The 27,082-nt window shown below is 35.5% G+C and overlaps 1 protein-coding gene across 10 annotated transcripts in view; it reads left to right on the forward strand.

Moving 5' to 3' along the window:
- The window catches only part of GABRB2 (gamma-aminobutyric acid type A receptor subunit beta2), a 240,388-nt gene that overhangs the window by 180,350 nt on the left and 32,956 nt on the right, over window positions 1-27,082 (forward strand). For 5 of the 10 annotated variants that reach the window (XM_072756699.1, XM_072756695.1, XM_072756698.1 and 2 more), the window contains exons 7-10: window positions 13,334-13,471; window positions 15,177-15,329; window positions 18,649-18,893; window positions 23,422-23,535. In XM_072756699.1, the coding sequence (XP_072612800.1) occupies window positions 13,334-13,471; window positions 15,177-15,329; window positions 18,649-18,893; window positions 23,422-23,535 (650 nt within the window). The remainder of the gene's footprint in view (window positions 1-13,333; window positions 13,472-15,176; window positions 15,330-18,648; window positions 18,894-23,421; window positions 23,536-27,082) is intronic. The other 5 variants (XM_072756703.1, XM_072756702.1, XM_072756704.1 and 2 more) reach the window with 1 other exon arrangement.

Below are 27,082 nucleotides of genomic sequence, written 5' to 3' on the forward strand. Positions count from 1 at the left end.
ATCGAGTTTTTCTCCAGTCAGAAAATTGCCCTATTATCTACAATTGCACAATTCTTAGGAACTAGGAAATAAATTTTAGTAGTTTGGTTTCTTTTTGTTTTGCTTTATGAAATTTTTGTGGATAGTTTGTTTTAATGTTATATGCTAAAAAATATCCGAGCTCTATATAGAAAAAGTACTAATAAAAAAGTTGATTTGGATTGGTAGGAACAGTATAAGTGTCATGTACACTGGACTTACATGATGCCAAATCAAAGGTATTACTTTATTTATGTTTAGACATTCAGGCAGTTTGCCTTTAAAAATCTGGTTTGCAAATGTTCAAAGTACAAATGCTCAAGCTGCAATTCTGGAGGCTGGCAACAGCTTGAACAAATCACCTACACACCCCACCATCTTGCTTTTTTAGTGTTTATTGGTGTAAAATCACTGACCTAATTATAAAAATGTTAGGAGAGACACACAGCTCCTGGTCCTATTAATAACCAATGGTGGAAGAAAAGGGATTCCCCACTTACAAACAAATTGTTTTTACCTAATTTAAATAGCAAATTAGTAGCAGAAGTATGGAAATGTGCTTCTGTGGATTTTTTAGGATGGAAACTCATGGATTCTGGTAACAGATTTATTCAGAATATATTTTTATTTATTGGTTGGTTTGTTTGGTTGCCAACAGAACGTCACTGTTTCTGGCATTAGTACTTGAATTTGAATTATTTCAGGTACAGGATCATACTCTCCAGTTCAGCACTGTCCTCAGGACTTATATATTACCCATTTTGTTGGACACCTGAAGCATTTGAGAATCTTAGCCCTTACTTGATTGCCAAATGTTTTAACCCAGTGCTGGTAGAATGAGACAGCTAAAAATCAGCTTCCTTACTTTGCTACTCTGTTCAGACCCTTCAAGAGAAAGAATATTACTCTAACACATATTAAAGATTGTGCCAATTATTTACTGAAGATAAACATTAAAATGATTTACCCAATGTTATTTATTGCTGGGTAACAAACTACCCTAAAGCTCAATAGCTTAAAAGAGCAGGCATTTATTATGTCATAGTTTCTGAAGGTCAGAAATCACAAATCAGTTAGCTAGGTGATCCTGGCTCAGGGTTTCCCATGAGGTGTGGCCAAGCTGTTGGTCAGGGCTGTGGCCTCATCTGAAGGCTCAGCTGGGCAAGGACCCATTTTGTTAAGCTCACTCAGAGTTGGGACAGAGCTTGGTTCCTCATAGTGTTCCTGTTAGACTGAGGGCCTCAGTTTCTCAGTTGGCTGGAGGCCTCCCTCCATTCTCACCATGTAGGTCTCTCCACAGAGTAGCTTACACATAGGGGAACCTGAAGAAGTGAAGGAGAAAGAAGGAGACAGAGAGTACATTCAAAACAGAAGCCTCAGTCTTTTTATAACATAATCTCAGAAGTGACTATACACTTCTGTTGTATTCTACATCACTAAGTCCAGCCCACGCTCCAAGAGACAGAAGTTAAGCTTCACCATTTGTGAGTAGCAATATTAAAGAATTTGTGGACATTTTATTAAAATCACCACAGTAAGCTAATTCTCTATTCAGCTTGGAACAACAACAACAACAAAACTATAGAGATATAAGGAGGCTACACTTAGCCTGGCTGAATTTGGGTCATATCTTGATGACTATTTAGTTTTAAGCATCTTATACATGTCCTATATTTCATCTTTGGTGTCAACATTTAAAAAATTATATTTAAGGAATGATTTTATTCACAAGCTAGGTGTATAATCAATAGTTTAGAAAAGTGCAGATTTGCATCAACATTGGTCAAGGCTTTAGGTATTACATTAGCTGTTTTCTTAACAATTCTATTTTTTAAGATGAAAATGTTTTATTCCATGTTAGAAGCTCCAAATGTTAAATGCTTGGCTTGCACTAATGATGTCACTTTCAGGGTCTTCTTTATATGAAATAATCTGCATAGGTATTTAGAGACCAAATGAGAATTGGCAATTCACTGCATTCACATATGTACAATTTCCACCAAATCGATGGTCTGATATGGATGGACAATCGTTTCAATTGTATACAAATGCATTAACTCCTTAAAAAAAAAATACACAAGTATTTCACTGCACTGAAGAACCAAATGATTTACATTTAAATTCAAGAATCATGCACACACACACACACACACACACACTTAGTCTAAGAAATAAAAATGATCTTTCGAGGTCCCTTTTCCCTACTAAAATAGGAAACAAAGTTGCTAGTTTTGGGTAGTTCTTAATAATTTAAATTAAAATGAATTATTTGGAGCTATCCTTAAATTTAACCAAATCTCAGATTAGAGATCCTCTAAAACAATGACCCAAAGTGTGATCTACAAGGCCACTGGAACGTCGGGACACCTGCACCCCAATGTTTCTATCAGCAATGGCCACAATAGCCAAACTGTGGAAGGAGCCTCGGTGTCCATCGAAAGATGAATGGATAAAGAAGATGTGGTTTATGTATACAATGGAATATTACTCAGCCATTAGAAACGACAAATACCCACCATTTGCTTCGACGTGGATGGAACTGGAGGGTATTATGCTGAGTGAAATAAGTCAATCGGAGAAGGACAAACAGTGTATGTTCTCATTCATTTGGGGAATATGAATAATAGTGAAAGGGAATATAAAGGAAGGGAAAAGAAATGTTGGGAAATATCAGGAAGGGAGACAGAACATAAAGACTCCTAACTCGGGGAAACGAACTAGGGGTGGTGGAAGGGGAGGAGGGCGGGTGTTGGAGGGGAATGGGTGACGGGCACTGAGGTGGACACTTGACGGGATGAGCACTGGGTGTTTTTCTGTATGTTGGTAAATTGAACACCAATAAAAGTTAATTAAAAAAAAAAAAAAGGCCACTGGAAAGTTGGTGAGACCTCTTCAGAATGTCTTCAAAGTTAAAGTTCCCTTCATAATAAAAATAAGCCTTTATTGGGTTTGTACACTTTCATTATTTCAAAATGTACAGTCATGTTTTCCAAAGGCTCCATGAAACAAATGATCACAACCTCTGAATGCAGAAGCAAATATGAGAATTCAGCTGTCTTGTTAGGCCAGCCATTAAACAAATTTACAAAACAATGCCAGTCTTCTCAGTTTTTGTGTTTTGTAAGATATAGCTACTATTCACAGAAATGTCATTTATATTAATATATAAATAGGATCATTATTCTTTTAAATAAATTAATGAATAAATATTTTTAAATATCTGTTTTAATTTCTAACATAGCATATATTAATAGGTACAACCGACATAAACAAAGGCTTTTGGGAGTTCTCAATATTTTCTTTTAATATAAAAGGGTTCTAAGGCCAAAAATTTGAGGACTGTTTTTTAGAACCACTTACTTTTTTAGGTATTAAAACTGAGTTCTAAAGAATATACAGTTTATATACAGTATGCAAAATTCTACAGCTGGTATGTAGCAGCACTGGGATAGGAACCTAGGTAGGTCTCCTGATTTGGGTTATGCCATATGGCTGAGCCTATAATGTTTATAAAACCAGCTGGAGATTCTCTGAAGCAATACCTCGCTGTATGAATTTTATCCTGCAAATGAAGGTATGTATATATATATATATATATATATATATACACACACATATATACATATATATATATATATATAAATGTTTTTCTATTTTCTACAGAACCTAGTATCCTCTATTAGCTTTTACTAATTCATAATATACCCCCAAACCTAGTGGATTAAAACAGAAACCATTTATTATTGCTTAGGAAGCTACAGGTGAGCTGGGAGGCTCTGAGCCAGGCTCACACATGGTTCTCAGGCACAGGCTTGGGGCTAGTTGACTGCTGTGATGTCAGTGAGTGGCCACAGGTCCCGCCTTCCTCCACAGGCTAGGCAAGGCCTTTCACAGAATGACAGCAGGATTCCAAAAGACAGGGAGGGGAAGCTGCCAAACCTTCACTAGCCCAGCTCAGACTGGCTCAGTGTTACTTCTTTGATTAAAACAAGTGTCAAAAGCAGCTCAGATTCAAGGTGTAGGGAAATACTTTACCTCTTCTTGGGAGGAGCTGCAAAGTCGCATTGCCAAAAAAGGCATAGATACATTAAGAAGGATGATTATGGATATATTACTGTGATATTACAGAATAATTTGAAAATAGGACTTTGAATAACAGAGATGGTAAATAGAGTTATTGAGGAATTGGACCCTGGTATTGAGAGGAATTTAGTTCAATTCCCATTTCTGACATTTGAGCAAGTCACTTAACCTCTTTAAATTGTAGTTCCTTCATCTATAAACTGAGGATAACAGTTTTTGCATAAAAAGGATTAAATGAGATCCTGCTTGTGAAGCACATGGTGGCTTCACACAGGAAATGATTTTAAAATGTTAGCTAGTAGCAACTTTAAAAATCCCTTGCAGTAGATCACCTCAATGAATTATTTCTGACTCCCCCAAACAAAACAGCCATATTTAACTATGCATATATGTTTATAAGAACAGCTAGCATGCATGAGTACCCAAAGCCTCCCTCCTGCTGTTCACATATCTCCTCACCAAACACAATTCCAGTGCATCTTGGCAAATGTACTAATATCTGGTATTTACTACCTTTCCACTCCAAGCCATGGATATCAATTTGAAGAATGTGTGCTCACTGTTTGAATGAGAACTCACAATTGAGAAGAGTGTATTTGATAAGATTCCTTACCAGATAATTTAAATTAAACTTATTTAGTGCTAATACAGGATATTATGGAAGCACAGAAAAGGGGGCTCATATCTGGAGTTTAAGAGCAGTGTGAAAATTTTTCTTACTAGTCAAGACACATACTGGGATGCCTGGGTGGCTCAGTGGTTGAGCATCTGCCTTTGGCTCAGGTTGCGATCCTGAGGTCCTGGGATCAAGTCCCTCATCGGGTTTCCCACATGGGGCCTGCTTCTCCCTCTGCCTATGTCTCTGCCTCTCTCTCTGTATCTTTCATGAATAAATAAATAAATAATCTTAAAAAAAGAGACACATGCTAACAGTCCATTTCACAGACCAGCCAGTCATTCAGACTAAAAAATCCTCTACAAGATCATCCTGCCTGATACCCTTCAATGTGTGAGTCTCCAGCTGACCCTTGACACTGTGAAGGTGTGTGAGAGAATGGGCTAATTATGATGAAGAGGCCCAGACCACTTCCAACATCAGTAAACTAGGCCTTCACTTTCTCTGCCACCCCTTATGAGAAAGCAAATGGGTTGGTATAACACATGATGGCATTTTATTACACAGCTGTGCACATCTCCTAGGCCATCCAATTGGCCTTGTTAATTTAAATGTATTCCATTATCACTGTTCAGCTAAGAAACTCTTCCATGTGACTAAATCCCTTTGTCACTGGGGAGCATTATTCTATTTTCACTGTAGGTATTGGCTGCCTCTGGAGGCTCTTGCAGCAGCATGGTTTTCAAAATCTGTCAGCTCAGAGAAGGTCATGACCAGAGTCATGACCAGAGTCATGCCACTCCAAGAAACTGTTGTTCTGTTGTTCACCCAAGAATGATAATATGTATTAAAAATCTGCAACACCAGCAGGTTTCTTTTGACTCAATGGCCTTTGCTTCGAAATAGCAGCTGCCTCTTATGGACTGGTACCAATGGCACTGCCTTTCTTTTAGTGACTCTAAGGCTGGTGCATGGGAATTCAATGTCCCAAGTCACTAATGATGCTCAAGTTTGCAGTCCTACCACCTTGCAATTCAGTAAGTAGCATCTGCTCATCACTCCACTCACAGGAGTGGGATCTGGTGAACCACAGCTAAAGGGATAGCATGTTGACAGTTCAGTACAGCAATCTTACACCTGTTGGCTGAGACCAACACATCCACAAACTCTCTGATGCAGAACTGGCTGTGACAACTATATGAGTAGAAATTCAAGCAGAATGCTGTGAAAACAACAGGAAGGAAAGACAGAAGGAGTTTGGGAAAGGTGAAAGTTGAGATTGGCCCTGAACTTGTACAGAAATTTGGTATGAGTAAGGAAAATATTTCAGTTAGCTGAAATAACTTGAACCAATGCCTGGAGGCCAAAGGATTATGAGTATGGGTAGAAGATGGGAGCTTTGGAAGAGGAAGAAGTGTTACAGAAGATGAGGCTGTGAGGTATATAGAAGCTCCATGATAGAGTTTTGAATGTCTAAATGAATAATTTGCTTTTAAATCGGGGCCTATTTGAGAAGGCCATAAAGAAATTCTTTCCACATTTTTGCTTTCTATTTTGTTATGGTTTTTAAGGCATAGAAATGACATATCAACCTGTTTTTAAATGAAGTATAACAGCAGCATGTGTAGCACAGATTAGAAGAAGGGAGGAGGGAAACCTGAAGGCTGTTGACTTGTCCATTGAAGAATATAAACAAATGATACAAAGATCTGATGCCAGAGTGGACTATTCTTCATCCTAAATATTCAAATAAAACTGGTGTGAATACAAATGTGCAGAAACCCTTAAGAGCTGTCTCCATCTCTCTGTTCTATGCTATTGGTGACTGTAAGCCAGAGCTTATTGAAGAGAACCAGGTCTCTGGATAAAGACAGCATGAGAAACATCTCCTCTTATCTCTTATAAGAGAGACAGAGGCTAGAAGAAAATATTTTAACCTTGGAGCTATAAAACTTTTGTTCAGAAGATATATTGCTCATCTCTTGGTCAGGCTAGATACTGGACATCCCTTGCCCGATTGCCATGGCAAAGTAAATGCCATCTGCTCTGCAGTGTTCTCCTAATTACTTATTCTGCAGAGGTAAGTCCATGTGGGAAACACCATCTACCCTCCCTGGATGTTTATTAGAACTAAGGAATCCTGTGCTCCACCCACTTAATCCGAGTTCACATTTCATTTTAACAAGATTTCCCGTGATTTCTGTTTGTGTTACATTTGAGAAGCACTGGCCTGTCCTTTTAGCTAAGAGTTCTCTGCTTCTTCCATGTTACCTCAGGACTTAGGACTCATGCATATGGAAGAAGCACGGTTGAGTAGAGGGGAAGAATCCTGGTAACCATAACTCAGTCTAGTTTACATGGTTCTAGACAGAACCATGTAAAGAGTTAAGGCAGTGCCCAATATATAAGGGCTGTGAAATGGCAGTTGCTCCTGTTGTTGTGGCTATTATTATTATTATTGGTTTCTCTCAACCATCAGCTTAATTTCTTGAACTCTACAAACATAAGAAAGTTTAAGAAACATATCATGGAGTTACATTTGCAGGAACAGCCACAGAGCACCCTGCTTCCATACAAAGAAAACAAATACTGAATTTTGCAATGAAATCTAAAAATTATCTTTAGAGCACAAAGTCTAACATTTTACTTGATTATGATCTATTGCCTATCCTCTTAAAAATATTTGAATTTGAAAATGCTAATAACAAAAAAAAAAATAAATTATCTTTGATGTAGGTTAAACACCAGGCCATGACTTGATGGTGTTCCTTACTAAGATGCCACTTGGAAATCAAGTCTGACCTACCCTACACTGATTAATTTGAGCTTCAAGGCCAAGAAATGATTTGACAGCAGAACATTTGTGTCTAGCAGTCCATCTAAAGAGAAGAGTAAAGAATAGGATGCAATTAAGGAGTCAGAGTAATCACTCAGAGTGTCTTCGGAATACTTTAATTGCTGAATTTGAAGAATTGTAGTTGACAAGTGAGTTTCTCTTTCTCCCTCTTGAAAAATTCCCACAACTAATTAGCATTGATTGTATTCAGTCTTGCACCTTTGCACAACATATAGGAGTCTGTGTGGAGAGTAGTCCATTCTGATTGTGGACTGATAGACTTCTAATTGTGGTCACTGAGTTAGTCATGTGACAAGGGTTTCCTTTCCTTGAATGTTTGGTCATGCTACTTCCCTGCCATGTTTGTCTGCCTTAAAAAACAATTTGATCTCTGTTGCTATTACAAATGGTTTTTTTTTCTTTTCTTCTGGAAACTTCTGGAAGGAAAAATATATATTTAATCCACTAAAGAGCAAGATATGGTCCCAAGGGACTATGTGCCTTCTCAAGTACTGACCTTGTTTTAGGGGAAACATAACTAAATCACCCTAAAATCTGTGAATAACTTCAGCATTTTATGGAACCATTATACTGTGTAAATTCTTTTTTATATCCTGAAAAAACAATGTGTCTGGTCAAATAAGTGAGGAAAATTCCAGGGGTAATATTAAGCCAATATCTTCTTTATTGAGAGATATCCTAAACTGTACTGTGTTGTTTGTGACTAACAAGAGGCTGCCCAAAATATTCAGGTACTCCCAAATACATTTACTGTAGATCCTTTTCCATGAAGCATATCACAGGATTAGTATTCCTCAGAATATAAATTAAGTTTTAAGAATAGTTACTAATATACTGATAATAGCAACCACATAAATTTTAAATACTAATAGGAGAATGGCATGCTATAATTTTTACTTTTAAAGTACTGTGAGAGATACATAGAAGGGCAGAAAATTTTAGATAAAATAATTCTTAAAAAATTGAAATCATCCATGACTAGAGTGCATTGTCCCAATAACACTGGCCATAATTCTCAGACATCACCAGTTGGTTATGATGACTGAAAATTAAGTTTAAAGCAACTACAGAGGCACCCAGAAGGCTCAGTAAGTTAAGTGCCCTACTCTTGATTTTGGCTCAGATCATGATCTCAGATGGAGACCTACCTCCAGCTCTGCACTCAGAGTGAAGCTGCCTTAAGATTGCTTCTCTCTCTGTCTGTCTCCCTACCCCTCCCCGCCCCATGTATGGCCTTCCATGGGCATGTGTTCTCTCTCAAATAAATAAATAAATAAATAAATAAAATCTATAAAGCAACTACAATGTTACTATTGCTATTTGGCTACAATGGGAGACAGCAAATAAATAATTACCCTAGAATGTTTAACAGTCCTATTAGGGAACAAAGTTTAAATAAATAACAAGAGAACAGTAAGTCATTTTAATTTCTCACTAGGAAAAAAACTGGTGGCATTGACAGTTAATTTCTTCTAAATGCTCTCACCAACCCTTACTGTTTAATATCTTGGTATAGGTTCATATTCCCTACACAGTAAAATCCTTCTAAAATAAAATATTTACTTAGGAGAAAACAAAATAAATAAGCAGACTGACACTAAAGAGAGAAAAATAACTTTTTTAAAAAATGCCCTGTTATATAATAGGATAATGTCACAATTGTGAGAATATTCAATTACTATATGAATGTTTTTAAAATGGCACTTTTGCTTCTTAGATCTCATATAGTACATATCTTTATTAATATTTAAAAGAGGGCAACCCCGGTGGCTCAGTGGTTTAGTGCTGCCTTCAGCCCAGGGTGAGATCCCCTATTGGAGTCCCATGTTGGGCTCCCTGCATGGAGCCTGCTTCTACCTCTGTGTCTCTGCCTCTCTCTCTATGTCTCTCATGCATAAATAAATAAAATCTTTTAAAAAAATATAAAACAACATATCTATCATTCATATCTCATAGATTTTTAAATTTATGTATTTATTGGGATGCCTGGGTGGCTCAGCAGTTGAGCATCTGCCTTTGGCTCAGGACATGATCCCGGAGTTCCAGGATCAAGTCCCATGTCGGGCTTCCTGCATGGAGCCTGCCTCTCCCTCTGTCTGTGTCTCTGCCTCTCTCTCTGTGTCTCTCATGAGTAAATGAATAAAATCGTTTTTAAAAAATTATGTATTTATTCATCCTGATCAGAACTTTAACATTTTTATACAATTTTAATTCCTTCAGGGAAATTCCAGTAAATTTATATTTTGGTTTATTCATAGGCCATCTGAATTTATGTGGGTTATTTTTTTAATGATAACAATACAATATAATTTAGTGACTCAGATTCTGGAATCCCATGAATAAAATACAAAAGATAAATTTAATTTGCAAGACATTGAGAAGCTCCACTGCATCTTTTCCTGATATCTTTTAAAAGATATCTAAGTATTTTTCACTCTTTATTATTAGGAAAGCTATAAAAGTTAGGTCATATATATTTGCGTGTGTTTAATTTTTCAATCACTTTGAGATACCATTAAATATTCCTTCAGAGAAGATGAAGAACAAGAAAAGGAAGAGGAAGAAGAGGAGGAAGAAGAAGAAGAAAAACTAGGTCTGCTCTCAGTTTACCCTACACAGTATATTGAGCTGGCTTTTGAACTTGACCACTCTGGCACTGTCATGGAGTATTGGTCTTTCATCTTCAAAAATCAGTGATGCAAGAGCCTACATGTGCTTTCTATTAGCAACATTCTATCCTTGGTTAACCCAAAATGAAGTCAAGAAGATTGGGATTTTAAAGATCGGTAGTAGCCAAGAAGTATTAAAATGTGCTGCTCCATTATGTCAGATTCCAACATCTTAGACATCAAAATAAACTTCAAATGTTTCACTTTCAACTTCTAAACAGGTTGGAGGGTTCTGTGTCCAAGTTCCTCATGTGTTCATGAAATAGAAGCAACGTGAAATGCAACTAAATATGAACTTTGAATTCATTTTTCTTTTCAAATAATTTTTATTTGAAAAGAAAGTATTAGCTAACCTTTTTGAGCATCTATCAGGTACTGTTCTAAGCATTTTATAAGTAACAATTCATTTTCCCTGCATAGCAATTCTATGTAGTAGCTGTTGTTGTTGTTAAAATTTACAGATTAAACAATGGAAGACAGAGAAAGGTTAAGCAACTTGCTGAACTATCACATCAGGATAAATATATAATGAATCCTTGGATTTTTCTTAAGGGCTCTATTACTATTGGGTGACTTTTTTATTCACTCAGAAGATATTTATTGGAAGCAAGAGACAGAAGTATAAACATTATGAATACCTCCACAATGCCAAGCATTTGGATGAGCAACCATCACCCAAATCCGCACATGTATATATCCCAAGTGACTCTCCTCTGCCAGGTATTATCTAGCAAGCACCATGTCAAATAGCTGGCATTAGGACAAAAGTCTATATTCAATAATGATATTTTTACCTGTTAAGCAATTATTAGGCATCTCCTATACAACTGTATTGAAACACCATAGATATTCCCATGTGTCTGCCTATGGGGAGCTTCTGTGATAAGGTCTGTAATCATGAACAAGGGAAGGTAAAAACTGAGGTAAGGAAGGTGGAGGACTAGAAACACATTCTTCACCAATTTAGATTGTGTTCTCTCTTGAAAACGTAAGAGTTGACTTACTCTCATTCTTCTTTCATTCATATATATATATATATATATATATATATATATATATATATACACACACACAATGGAATATTACTCAGCTGTCAGAAAGGATAAATACTTACCATTTATATTGACGGGGATGAAACTGGAGGGTATTATGCAGAGTGAAGTAAGTCAATCAGAGAACGACAATTACCATAGAGTTTCACTCATATGAGGAATATAAAAAGTAATGAAAGAGACCATAAGGAAAGGAGAGGAAACTTAGTGGGGAAAGATTACAGAGGAAGACAAACCATGAGAGACTCCTAAATCTGGGAAACAAAGGGTTGCAGAAGATGAAGTGAGTGAGGGTACCTGGGTGACAGGCATTAAGGAGGGCACATGATGTGATGAGCACTAGGTGTTATACCATATGTTGGCAAATTGAATTTAAATTAAAAAAAAATTTAAAAGAATGGCTTCAAATTATAATGAAATTCTGGTGGTGTATAATCTATTAACTCTCCACAGTTTTGATTATAATATAACTTATGATTTGTTTGCAAGTAAACAAGCCTTTTTAAAAATCATTAACTATTATTTAAAAGCCTATAGATATGGAGCCAAAAGTTCAAGTTCTCAGGAACTCTTCCAAAAATATGTATTTCTGCATCAGATAAAGATGGCTGCTCTTATGAGCAAAGAGGAATGCAGATATCTGGCAAAGTTAAGACGTTGAGCTGTGCTATGTTTGATACAGGTTCTCAAATCAAGAACAGTATAATTCTTTTTAATTTAATTTTATTTCATTTCATTTCATTTTAGAGAGGGAGAAAGAGTGCCGAGTGAGAGTGAGCGAGCGAGAGAGAGAGAGTACACACGAAGGGGGGTGGATGCAGGGGCAAAGGCCTGACTCCAGGTTCCATCCTGGGACCCTGGGATCATAACTTGAGCTGAAGGCAAACACTTAACCTGCTGAGCCACCCAGGTGCACCAAGAGCACTGTAATTCTTTGAAAAATAATCAATTTCCACTTTTTGGATATTGACTTGCTCTCTTTGGAAGAAATATGATTTAATGAATATTATAAGAGCTAAGAGTGAAAGGACTGATATTTTAGTCCTGTATTACACTAACTTGCCACATGTCAGAAGGCCAACAACTAGTCTTTTTTAACTGGCTTTTTTTTTTTTTTTTTTGCTTTAAATTGGGAAGTAATATCCGCCCTGCTTACCTCCTAGACTTGTAAACATTCAACTCTCTAGATGCAAAAGTTCTTTGAAGACATGTATATGATATACAAATATAATTTGTGCTTTGCAGGGGAGACTTTGGAGGGTGGGCATATTTTTCATATTTTTATTATACAGAGCTCTATCCCAGCAGCTGTGCAGTGATGAGCATGCTAGGTGCTCAATAAAAAACTGTTGAATAAGTAGAAACATGTCTCCAAAATGTACTGTGCATTTATAGTGCACACAATATGTTTGTATTTACTCCTTAAAACTATGAGAATTACTACTGTTCTGGGTTATTTGAAGGGGATATTTTTGGAATTGAGATATGCTGCAAAATCAAACTTGGAGATAATATCTATGAATATTTAAAAAATGATGACTCACTTCTTCATAATTGCTACTCTTCTGACTTGAAACCAAATATATTATAATTCAAAAGTTTTGTATGGGGGAGTTCGATAGCATTTAATACTTCATTGATAACTCCAGCTATATTTTTCTCTGCTTTGGTCTTCTCCTAGGGTACCATCCAGGGTCATGTAATAATATGACAATATTTGAGAAAACGAGATTCATAATCAGATGAACCAAGGTGCAAGTCAGAACTATATACTATTTCCTACTTGCAAGCGATTAATTTCAGTAAACATTTGTAGCTTCCTGTGGGCCTAATTATACTGCCCTAATGAGATTCTGGGAAAAACCAAATGTGGTGATATACTTCAGGTACCTAACATGATACTGAACATAGTAGCCTTTGGCTGTGACTGTTATCATTAACATAGTTCATCTTTTAAATAAGTATTTTTTTCTGTTTTGTTTGTTGTTTTGTGTACCTATATATGTGTGTATGTGTGTGTGTGTTCTTCTTTTTACAGATGGATATACCACTGACGACATTGAGTTTTACTGGCGTGGGGATGATAACGCAGTAACAGGAGTGACGAAGATTGAACTTCCACAGTTCTCTATTGTGGATTACAAACTTATTACCAAGAAGGTTGTTTTTTCCACAGGTTTGTATCAGGGAAGAGGGGTAAGGGCATAGGGGCTTGAGCACATTTTGTCAAAAAAGTTCACTTATATTATGATTAGAGTCCCAGGGAAAGATGATGACTAGAGATTTAGATTTACTGAAAACCTTCAGTTCCTCCTCAAGCTCACTGCTCACTGGGGACCCATACATTTATTTCCCAGGAGGCACCCCCAACAAAGCTCATCTACCAAGAATAAATTAATAGTTAGAGACAGAATACAGAAAGAGAAATTAAGACAGAACTCCTAATAACCTGTTGACAAATACTGGGGAGAGCCGAGTAATGGTTCGCTCAAGTCTGACTATGATGAAATTCTCTAGAGGCAGTAAGGTAGAAGAATTCCACATTTTCCTTAAGGGTTAGGAATTTCTTTATGTAGTCTTACCTTCTGTTTTGGAGGTAAAAGCCCTTCCAGATGTTCAGATAGATTATGCTGCTGCTTTCTCCACTGTTACTCTTCCAGCATTGAGGTCTTAGGTTGTCAAATTTGGTTTCGTCAGCATAAAATTTTAACAAAAAAGCTCAGGAAAGTAATACTTTGCTATATACTCATTAAAGGGAAAAAAACAATAAACCCACAGGAATATTTCTTTTTATGTTGTTCTTATTGGAATGAATTCCCCAGGCACAGGAATAGCTAGTACTGTAACCATACATTTTTAATCATACTTCTGCTAAGGACTCTGGCACTTCCTTTCCCTGCAAACTTCTTCAAGTAAGAGTTGTATGACTTAGTAAGAATATAATGTAGCCTCTAGCTTTAAAAAATAATTATCAGAAACTTTTCCTAAATTTGAGGTCCTTTGAATCCCTGAGACTATAGAAATGAGTTCACACTTAAAATATTCTTTCTTCAATATTATGACATTTACTTGAGCCCAAGATAGCTAGATGGTTTTCTCTTAATATTAGGAAGAATATCACTCCCAACAGACTCTACTTATCACTGTGACTTTTCTATGTTCTAAGACTATGTTCAGTTATGTATCTTGTTTAAAAAGTTATTAAAGAGTAGTTCCCCAGGTCATCACAATCAAAGGACCCAGCTTCAGGAATTTGATCCTGAATTTGATCCTTTAGTTTTGTCTCCCACAAATATTCTTTGAAAACAGGGATTCTCCACTTTTTGATGAGTTAGGAATCCCTTTAAAACTTTGATAGAATCAATGGAATTAGAAAATAATATGATCCATATACACGAAAACCTTCACAAAACTTTAGGGAGTTGCCCTAACATTGATCCCAGATTTACAATGAATTCTATGGCTTGTGAAGAAACTTCCAAAATATGACCAGACTATGCAGCCTTATTCTTATATACAAAAACAAAAAATCTGACAGTATGGCCTTGTTGAGAAACCACTGAGGTGGAACAATGGGGCTGTTCCAAATTATCTTGTCTTCATAGCTATAGAGAATGAGTATCTTTGATCCAGTGCTGGAGGCTGAACATGGAAGATCTGAAAGTCTTTTAATTACACGGCATCATGGGTGTACTTAACACTGAGTCACTCTTGCTAATTAAAAGCCCAGTGTCCTCAGACTACTTTTGCAGGAAAAAGTGTGCTTCACCAGGAGCTAAAATTGAATTTAAGGAAAATAAACAAATGATTTAGGGTCCTTAAAAGGAAATACCCTATAAATACTGATTGATAATGATGATGTTCTAAAATTGCCTTTCTAGGTTCCTATCCAAGGTTGTCCCTCAGCTTTAAGCTTAAGAGAAACATTGGTTACTTTATTCTGCAAACATACATGCCTTCCATCCTGATCACTATCCTCTCCTGGGTCTCCTTCTGGATTAATTATGATGCATCAGCTGCAAGAGTGGCATTAGGTAGGCTATTTTCTAACTGCTTATGGAGCGTGACTCTGTGTGTTCATGTGTGTGTGTATGTGCAGGCATGTCCACTCGCATGCTTTCTTTACCCTGGTATTTATGATGTGTGGCAAGATTGGACTATGCACATTACAAGAATTTGGCTGTGAGACTTTGGGTTATCTAATTCAGCATTAAATCAATTAAATACAAATTAAAACTCTTTCATGTCAAAATTAGTTAACCATATAGCAGTTGGTAATGAAATTAGTCCCATCAGTTTAATATTTTTATTGAAGCATAGTTCATGTAATATCACTTGATAATTGTTCAATTTGCATCAGTAATTCCTTACCTGGTAGAGCTCCTTCCATCTTTTCTTTTTTTTCTCTCTGAGTGGAAGACAAGGAAATGTATTATGTAACTAACAGAGAGGAAAAAGACTTCTAAAGTCTTATTAAGATTTTGCAGTAGCATGGTAGAGGGCAGAAGACAACAAAGTAAGAGTACTGGGAAATCATCCATAGCGCCGCTTATCTTGTGCTTGATTTTTTTCTATTTTTAATACCAGAGGAAGAGAATAAATTATATTTCATGAACATTTTTATGTTACTAACTCCAGATATAGTAAATTATGATATTTTACACTATTTTTATTATTTTGAGTTCTGACTAAGCCCTTTAAAATGTTGGGCTGTTAACTGCTCCACTGAAATTTCAATTCAATCATCACTTCCTTAGAGAAGTCATTCATTTATTCATTCCACAAATATTTGTTGAACACCTACTATGTGCCAAATTTACTAGGCACTAGAGATAAAACAGTGCCCTTATGGAAGATGTGCCAGCAGTAAAAAAAAAACAATAAACTTATTTTGTTTAACATGTGAACTAGGTAATACAGTAAGTCTATAGAGGGAAATAAGCAAGATGTAGGGGCAGTTGGATATGCCAAGAGGTACAGTTTATAATAATAATCATTGTTAACTTCATTCAGAAACTATCAATGGAACAAATACTTAAGACAGAGTTACTTAGATGTCTGAATAGGAATAACCCAGCCTACTACAAATGCCCTGATGGAGGAAAGTGCCAAGGATGTCAGTGAGGTGGCCAGAATGCAAGAGGGAATTCAAGGGTCAAGATTAGTTGGGGAGAGGGGACTATAAGATTCTGAAGCAGTTGCAGGGCCATGATAAAGGCTTTACTTTTATTCTGAGTGAAATTAGAGAGTCATTGAGTGAAGAGGTGACATGATTTGATTTCAGATTGAAAGGGATAACTCTGGCTGCTGTGTTAAGGTGAAATTGTGGTGGTTCAAGATGGAAAGAAGTAATAACCTCCTGGATTGAGTCTAGTCATCTATGATATATTATTTTAAAATACTAGAGAACTTCCCTTTGTAAACCAACTGCAGTTATAATTCATATTTATTTGGTTTGTGTTGTCCTTTTTCTTCATGGTACTGAAAGATACATTGAAGAAAGGTCCATATCTAATTTTGCTTCTGTTATACCTGTGATATTTCACACAATGAATGGTGTTCAGTAAATATTTGCTGAATAAAGTAATGAATGGAATTTGTAAATATCATATTATTCCAAAGTGAAAATCTACTGTCAATTTTATGTCTATTACAGGAATAATAATAAATTATTTACTTTTTTAAAAGAAATTTGTAAAATGGTTTTTAATCTGAGTAATTTATTACTTGAGTCAGAAATATCTTAAAATGAGACAAATAAAAAGCAAAGTCAGCATTTTTAGTTTTATAATATACATGTTGAACAGAGTAATCTAGTTGAAATAATGAAAAGATAAACAAAACTGGGAAATGTTTCAAAATGGCTGATGTTCTAGAAAAGATACAAAAACTCTAAGACACCTAGATCTAAAGCAAGAACAGAGTTTTTCTGGCCCTGTTCAAAATCAGATGTGCAAATTTATTTTTTCTGTAGCTGTTTTATGAGCATGTAGAAAAACAATACAAAAACTATTTTCTTTTTAAAGAGATAAAATTAAAGTGGGAAACTTATACTCCCAAAAAATCATAGAAATGAAACTTAACTCAGCTTTCTGAGTCAGAGACACCCATTCAAATGTTGATTTTACAGTTTCCCATCTGTGTGATCTTGATCTCTGGGCTCTATTTTTACATCATTATTTTGCTATAAAAGTCGAACTTGTCATACTCTGGGACAAGTTCAGGACTCTGAACTCCCAGTGCTTTTACCTGGCCTTTCTCTGTCTTTCCCTCCAATTATAGAGGGAAACTGCTCTTCACTGTTGGAAATGACCACTCAGTGGGATGAACAATTATAACCTGATCCAGTATGCCATTTCCCATATTCATAATGCTTCTATATTATTTTATCTGTGCATTACATGCCTAATTGCCCAATCCAGAAACCTCAAGGCTAGACACCTGCCTCTGTTACTGATCATTTCCAGCCTCCAAATTTTTATAGTCATTTGTATATATCATTTGTATAATGTATTCATGGATTTCAGTACTATTATGATTATTTAATTTATTTTCTCTTTATTACTTAGATTATTCTGGAAAACTATTAGCTGATATTCTTTATTCCTATCTCTTATGCTTTCCTTCTGTCCTCCACACTAGTACCAGAATGTTTGTCCTAAACACAATTTGTCCCTATGCCTCCCTGCTTGAAGCTGGTTAATGGCCCCACTTTGCCTTCAGTTTTAAGTTCAGACTCCCCATTAGGCTCTGTATATATGGCTCTCCATTATGCAGCCTTACTTAATCTTCACTCTCCTCATTGTGCTTCTTGTCATATCCTAAAATGTACTGACACTGACTTCCTTGAGATGCTTTTGATAGGCCAAGTACTTTCTCCCCCACACACAAAGCACCCCTTTACAAAAGCTCTCTCTACCACACCTTTAACCTCCAGTCCTTGGTTGCTTGGTATCCCCCATGTATCCTTCAGGACTCAGTTCCAGATTTCCACTTCCTCACCTGTATCCTGCCATGTCATGAAACTCAACTAGGATCTTCTCTGTATCATCAATGCTCACCCAACATACATGTCTACCATAGCCTTTAATTCACATCTCTAGCCCCTCACAAGATATATAACTATAAATATAAAAATATAAATAAAGGAAAAGTTTCAGAGTGATTAATGCTACTGTAAATTAATGATTTAAATGTATCGCCAGGGCCTATCACAGGGCAGGTATGCAATCAGTACTCAGTAAGTATTTTGTGGCATATATGAATGAGTAAACAAGTACAATTAACTTTAACTACGAGGAAAGTATCCAGGAAACAGGAACATTATTATTCTAACTCTACCATTTTTTTCAGGAATTACAACTGTCCTTACAATGACCACGATCAATACCCACCTACGGGAGACTCTCCCTAAAATTCCCTATGTGAAGGCCATTGACATGTACCTTATGGGGTGCTTTGTCTTTGTTTTCATGGCCCTTCTGGAATATGCTTTGGTCAACTACATCTTTTTTGGGAGGGGACCCCAACGCCAAAAGAAAGCAGCTGAGAAAGCTGCTAGTGCCAACAATGAGAAGATGCGCCTGGATGTCAACAAGGTAAATTCAGAGGGCAAGCCCTCTTTGCTTGTTAAACTCATAGAAGAATGCCAGCAATATAGGTTAATAGCCTTGTTTGACAAATGAGGAAACCAAGGCCCAGGGAAGAGAATGGGTAGTTTTTCCAAAATCATAAAGTTAATTAGTGATGGAGGCACAATTAGGGCCAAAAGCTCATGATACAACTTTTGGATACCCCTTACCTTACTTAACACTAGGTTTGCCCAAACCATAGTCATCTGAGAACTACCCTTGTGACATTTTCCAAATATGAGTATAATGTATACTATTATTTACTTTATATTTATTTATATTTACTCACTTTAATTAAAAAAGGAAATTTTATATCACTTAAATCAATATTACTTGCTGGAAGATAATCTTAAGTAAGAAATATGAAACGACATTATTAAATTCTAGGCTATACTAAATGAAGGCTCAAGCTTGAGCCCATTCTCTGATTTAAAAGGGAGATAAACAAGTACAGAGATGTACAATAGAGACACAAACAACAAAAGAAGTCTTCCTCTTTGAAGTCATCAGAAGAGTAGAAAGACAAGTGGAGGGGAAAAAGAATAGTTTCCTCCTTCAGTGACAGATAATCACTTAATGCCTTGCATGCATACCACTTAAAATCACTGAAGCACGTGACTATAAGAGACACCATCTTGCTTAAATTACGTATAGTCAAAGAATGATTTCCATGCAATTGTAAACCCTGATTAGTCTTTAAGGCAGTGGTTGTAAACCTTGAGTACCCAATTGAATCACTAGGAGAGCATTAACAAATACTGAAGCCTGGGTTCCTTTCCCAGAAATTCTTAATTGAATGTACTATATTATGCCTGGGCATCATATTTTTTATAAATTCTTCAAATGTTGTTCTAATTTGCAGCCAAGATTTAGAATCTCCATTTTGAGGTGTTTGACAGCCATCCCAGTGGATCTATCCCTCTTTACTAGCCAAATGTGACTTCACCTGGCTTCCTCTATCAAGCTTTCTGCACTAAAAAGTATATTTATATATGTATTTTCCTATAGTCGAAATTTAAATCCTTCATATTAGACAAAAAACAAGGTCTTATTTTAATATCTGCCATAAATAATGCTTATAAAGTAGTGCATAGAGCTGAATTTAAAAAATAGATCATAGTGATGAAACTAGGAAAACAGTAATACTTTTAAACTATCTGGAATTATTAACCATATCAATCATTATTTAACTGACATTTTAATATTTCTAACTTCAATTGAATTCCAAGGATAGCACACTGTAAATAATCTCTACAGTTGAATTTTATTTGGAGCAAACCCAATGAAAGCTTCTAGATCACTAATGTTCTCACATATCCATAGGCCTTTTTTTTTTTTTTTTTTTTGGACTTTTCTCTAAGAAAAGTCACTCCTTCCCTGGGAGATGATATTTGTAATAATGTAAATTTTAAGTATGGCCCTCGAAAGCTAATGAACCATGGGTCTAGAAAATTGTCAATTTCTTTACAGTACCTGAGGTTTCACTTATTAGAATCTGTCAATAGGTTCCAAGCTAGCATTATGGCCCTCTCAGTCTGTCAAATGAAACAACGCCTTTTAAACCAATTCTATGATTTCTCTGAAATAGTAGCTTTGGATAAATAAATAAATAAATAAATAAATAAATAAACAAACAAACAAAACTATCTCATAGGACTGCAGTTTGAAATGAGTCTAAATCAATTGCCTAATGAAATGCTGACTTAATAAGATAACATCTGATCTCTTTTCACTTTCATCTACTCTATTTTTTTCATCCAAATTTGCATTTAAATGATAAATTTAAGAGCCGGAGAGTGGCAGTTTTATAGTAGACTGAACCTGGAGAGCTTCAGAGTTTAAATTCAATGTACTGAGATGCAGATAGAGAATGATTTACTGGGCAAGTACCCTGCAGTGCTGTAAAGCCCATCTTCTTGGCTGAAGTTGGATCCACAATTCAGAGCCTAGAATATGAGAGAACAAAAAAGATACCAGAGTTCTTCTAGTACATGGTTCTCAAAATACAAGCTATTTTTCCCCCAGAGGATCTTTGGCAATGTCTATACTTTGGATTGTCAAAACTGGGAGGAGGGGATTGCTACTGGTATGTAGTGAATAGAGGCCACGGATGCTGCCAAACACCCTTCTGTGCATTGAACAGCCTCCTCATAACATCCAGCCCCAAATATCGATAAGGCTGAGGTTAAAAAACCCTACTCTAATCCAGTCTTCTAGTTTCAAATATAGGAAACTGAGGTCCTGAAAAATACAGGATGCTTATTGTGTTCTTAAATCTCTTAAACACAAGTGGTTTCTCCACTTTCTTTAATCAAGATGTATAATATCAAGACATCAGAAGTTTCCATTTAATACAACGGTTCTAAACAAGTATTTTGGAGTTAGTCAGTTTCAGTGTTTACCGTCCATTTACAGTTTTGTGATAATACATAATAAACAACAAAATAAGCAAACAAGAAAGACTCTCACCATTCAGTTTCCTTATCTGTAAAAATGGGGTTAATTCTTCTCTCATAGGTTATTATGAAGATTACTTCTGATAATGTATAGAAAGGTAACATAGTCCTCAATATATAGTAAACAGTAAGTAGTAAATACTAATAAAATATTAAAATATTATAGATGATAGGAATTCTTACTTTTAAAGTAAAATTTACAGTCTCCAGACATATTGCCAAAGCTTCTTTGTATATTTTGCACAGTAAATATATAGCATACATGGTGCAGTCCTATTCCTAAAAGAGAGTACTATCTATTGAGGAATGTTTCATGTTAGAAGTTTTAAAGCCAATGCAAGGAAATAATTTTCAACAAGTGTTAGCTATAAAGTCTATAGCAAACCAACTACAAACTTTATCATTTCTTCGGCCAGAATACTTAGAGCCATCCTGATTTGATTAAAGCAAAAAAGTAACCATCTCACATTCCAGATTCCCATGGTTTCTTTTTTATCCCAGCATGAAAAGTTAAAAGAGATCTACATAAGGCTCTGATTGCACATCACTTTCTTTTGTGTTGGCATCATGAATAATGCCACTCTACTTTTTTTTTTTATCAAGAATGTCCCTTCTTTTCAACTGTAATTCTGTTTTTTTTCTTCCCCCCCCCCCCCCCGCCCGAAAAGCTCGGGCACATATAATCAGCTAAGTATTGTTAGATGCTCTAGAAAAATCAGTCACTAGGAGAGAGATTGACCTTTTTAGCTTCCCTTGATAGTTTCCTAGAGATGCAAGCAGCATGTCAGATCATCTAAAGTGATTTTTAAACTTTGCTCTGTCCTGAGGTCAGGGAGGGATGAAAATGGGAAGGCTAGCCAGGTGGAAGCCAACTATAGCTTCAGTGGCATACTTCCACATTTTTCCAATCTCTTCTCTGTATTGGTTTCCCGTGTTTTTAATTTAACAAAAGTATATGCAGCTCTTAAAACAATTCTCATCTTGCCATGTAATTGATGCGAAAACTAAGGCTCTAAAGGAGAGTAAAATATCCAAGTTTGCATAACAAAATGAAAATTTCTGAGATTGATCTGGATTTCCCAGTCTGGTATACATTCTGCTATGCTAGGAAGTACAAAAATAACATATAATTTAAAAGCTAATTCCACGTTAGTCCATATATTCAATTCAGTTGACTTCACCCGAAAAAAAAATCTGTTTACTCATGAGAGTCCATGGCCAACAAACAGCATCACTTTCATTGTCTCCATGTAGCAAATGAAGTTGTAGAATACCAAGGAATTTCAGTAAACCTCAAACCAACAAAAGATCTACTTTTTTCCAACTGTCTTCTGGAGTTGTTAATGAATATATATATATATACATATATATACTTATATTTATATTTTCTCTCTCTACCCTAGTATTAGGAGAGCTCTTCCTATTATCCCTTGCATTCTTCTATTTGTGTGTGTGTATGTGTGTGTGTTTCCTTATAGAATTTGCTCTTGATTAATTTCACTTCCTTTTCTTGCTTATGCCTTTACGTTTCAATACTCCTTTCTTTTAAGATTTATGTTGTTCATTGTTTATTTTGCTGCCAATAGCTAACTATATTTATATATATTTATCTTTGAGAATTTGTTACTTCTGCCTTTTCAGCACCTTGACTCCTACATATCTGAAAAGCTTCCAATATCTTAATTGCTTTGAGGGAGCCACAACTACCAATTTTCCAAATAAAGCTGTGCCAAAAGATCTCCATTTGGGGAGTATCCTTTATTCTACATTCATAGGTGTTGTGAATCTCTGTATTGCCTTTTTCCATTATGCCTGAATTTTTGTTATGCAAAGCCACTAAAACTTTTTAAATCTATTTATTTCTAGTGCTTGGAATTAGATTTTTTTAAATGATCATTTAAAAAAAATACAGCTAATTCAAAATTCTACTCTTCCTAAAGACCAATAGCATTTATCTATATCCAATTTACTTTAACCACAAATCCTCATCTAGTGGCATCAGTCTACTTAATTAGCACATTCTCTACTTTGTCTTCCAGATTTTTTATAAAGATATTAAACAAAATGGGACCCAATATCGATCCTTGTGGGACCCAACTGGAAACCTCTCCCCAACTAGACGGACTACCAATTACGATTTCTCTCTGTATACGGTTAGATAGCCAGTTTTTAATCCATTTATTTGTATTTCTGTTGGAGCCAATTTGTTTAGCTGTTCCCTGTAAAATAATGTATGGGGTCTTTGCAGATAACCAATGGACTTATTATATCCACAGAGACTTGGAAATAAGTTAAATATTTTCATGAGACCCTAATGGGGTTTTCCTGTTTGTTTGTTTTTAATATAGCTGTGATGAGCCTAAGTTTCAGTGTTCCACTCAGTCATTATTATTGTGCTCGAGAAAGAAACCAAGTGCATCATATTTTGAGATTCCTTTTCATTTGTATTGAGAGGATAGAATGTCATTATATGCCGTGGCATTTCTTAGTTTTCTTGTGTTTCTTTTGGCTAGTGGGATAGATAGAGAATTATACATCCTTCTGTTGATTGGCTCAGAACTTAGAGACCTATATTTTCTGTCCTAGATTATTAATTTATGTCTAGGAATGTTATGTTTGCATCAAGTCCTTGTTGCTTTATTGGTATATAGATTACAAATAACTATTACCTTGATGGACTCAGCACTATTATAATGATAGGTAAAAGGCAGTAATTGAGATTATTCCTTGTTATAGCTCTTGACTTAAATGAATTCCAAAGAAAACTTTTTTTTTGTCTAATACTTAACAGTTTAGTTTCTGAATCCTTACGTGTTTGCAATTCTTAATTGGCAAATCTTCCATATCTCCCTCCACATTGGAGAAGAATTGTCATCATTCTACCTTATCATCCACTACTTATCCAACTACATATTTTTAAATTTTCTATTTCTTGGTGAGGCAGTGAATGATAGTGAATGCTTGTGAATCTTTCCTATGAGGACTTGATGCTTGATAAACTATTATTGAATCTCTGAGTATCATTTTCCTCCCTAATGTTACTGTTCTGACTCAAGGTTCCTCAATTCCAAACTTTTATTGCCTATGGGGTGGGAGAAAGGTATGGTTTATCTATTAAATTGCTACTCTGTTTTGGTGTTTTAACCTGCCTTTTAACTTACTTACTTGGCTATGGTGTGCATAGTAACAAAGTCTGATAAATGGTATTAGGTAGATCCCAGGAGAAGAGATGTTTGAAATTTTGGCATCACTAGTTTAGCCCTAGTCCCCTAAACACCCAGCCCCTACCATGTCTGTTCTCTTAGGCTATCTCATTTGTGTTGTTGCTGCTGTTCTTGTTTTTAAGTCTAGCTATCTTGTTGAAATTGAAGTACAGCGATTTGGTTGGGCAGTATTCTAGGTAGAATGCTAATCATTTAGAAGAAAACACGTTTGACAGTTGGAATTTGGGTTTGTGATAACACCGATTGAAGAATGTTATATTTTTCAAAACCAAAACCAAAGTATACTGCATGATTGTTCCAGTGACTGGGTAAAGTTATATGAAAATTCAGGAAAATCTCCAGATTGTGAGAATATTTCAAAGGAAATTCACCTCTTAGGTGCATTAAATTTTTCAACTGATGGCTTCAAAAAGTTAATGATACTCTCTGATATCATGATTTAGATCCTCATTTGTTAAGGGTAAGAGTTTACCCTATTTCATAAAACATTATGTTAAAGAGAATGTCCAATGATTTACATTGAAATATGAATCTTAATGTTATCTTCTTTTATGCTTTTTTTGTTGTTGTTGGGTATGTCTTTATTCTGTCTTTTGAGTTCTCTTTTAAGTTCAAATTTAGTGTATGAAATAAGGACTTACTCAAAAGTTTGAAAAGTGAGCTAGCTATTAAATATGCCTGTAAAAACATCAAGATGCATGTGAAAATCCTCAGAGGCAGTAAGGTCCACTGGAAAAATGGTGACTTTTAGAATCAAACTGAACTGGGTTTACATTCAGGCATGGGCTTTTATGAGCTATGTGGCATTAGATGTGTTTAACCTTTCCACCCTTCAGATTCCTCAACTAGAAACTAAAAATACTAATTTCTGCCTCCTGGAGCTGCTGAGGGTATTAAATGAGATAATTATTTTAAGGGTCTTATGTAATTCCAGAGAGAGAGCACTTGATAAATAGCTACTATTTTTCTGGAGATGGTAGAAGACAGTGTGTATCTTTCTCATTTTTTCTTAGTTCTATAACTATTTTTCTAATTATAAAACCAATTCATGATTTTTTAATGTATAAAAGGCAATGAAAACTTTCTGTACCTCCACACCCAGTTGTAATCATTGTCAAAATGCCTTTTATTCATAGGTAGTGACATACCCCTATTTAAAGACTTTGCTCTGCTATGTGTATACTGCTATTTTCCACTTGCTTTTTTGTATCTTCAAATATAATATATACCATTTTAATAGCTATAAGATATTTTATTAGTATATGTACCATAATTTATGTAATGAGCACCTATTGTTAGATATTTTCATTGTTTCCAAGTGGTTTTCCATTATAAACAATTCTAAGCACTACATTGCTGACATATTTGTACACCATCAATTCTTGATAAATTGCTTAAGATGGATTTCTGGGTAAAAATAGTACGTGTCTTTAAAATGGTGATACAGATTGCCACGTTGTTCTCTAGTAAAGTTCTACTATAGTTTACATACCTACCAGCACCATATGAGAGCATGGCAGTACACAGACACAGACACAGACACACACACACACACAAACACACACAGTTTCACTCAGCCCCTAAAATGACAGACAGAAAACTGATGCCTGTGTCCAATTGGAAAAGTGTTAGTGAAGGTAGAAGAATCTAAAACCTATATCTTCTCCGTTCAAAAGCCATAGAAAGTGAAACAGCAATAGAAAAACAAAAGAAAAACAATTAACACTCAACTCAAACTGAAGTTCTACAGAGAGACAGAGAGGCATAAGCAGGGCCAGTATTCATGCAAGCAGAACCCAGCCAAATCCATGCAAGCTATATTTGAGCAAATGGGGAGACACGTTAGATGCATCTAAGCACAGAAACAGCATGGTAGCTCTGCAAGAGAACTATAAATGACCGTGTCTCTGTCTTTCTTCTTGGGTAGAGAGAGAAAGTAACTCAGGATGCTGAAGACTGAGAATAACTCTTATTGGAAAAAATATATTTCAGGATAAATTAAAATTTCCCTCACCAAAAATTGAAAGATAATATGAAACAAAAGATCAAGGATGGGATGACAAACAAGAAGCTAGAAGGTGATTAAGAAGGCAAAAATGAAGACAATATGATCTTTTAGGTACTAGTAACTGAATCTAAAACAGTAAGAAAGAGAGTAAGTGTGGCAAAAAACCAAGGCAGTAACACAGAATTCAGATTGTAAAAAAATCATGCCAAATGGAGAGAAGTGCAGGGAGAAAAATCAGTTATAAAAAAACAGAATGAATATGTAAAACAGGTACAGCAGACTAAACATCATTAAATGATGGAATGGAATAAAATGGAATAGAAAAAATCTGATGTCAATGATTATAATAATGAATACTTACTGAATGTTTTTTTTTGTTTTTAGATACTTCATATATATTATGCCATGACATAGTCCTTGTATTATCCTTTGTTGTAATAATTATAATTTTATAGATGATGAACTGAG

The sequence above is a fragment of the Vulpes vulpes genome, chromosome 4 (genome assembly GCF_048418805.1).
Source record: "Vulpes vulpes isolate BD-2025 chromosome 4, VulVul3, whole genome shotgun sequence".
NCBI classification, from domain to species: Eukaryota; Metazoa; Chordata; class Mammalia; order Carnivora; family Canidae; genus Vulpes; species Vulpes vulpes.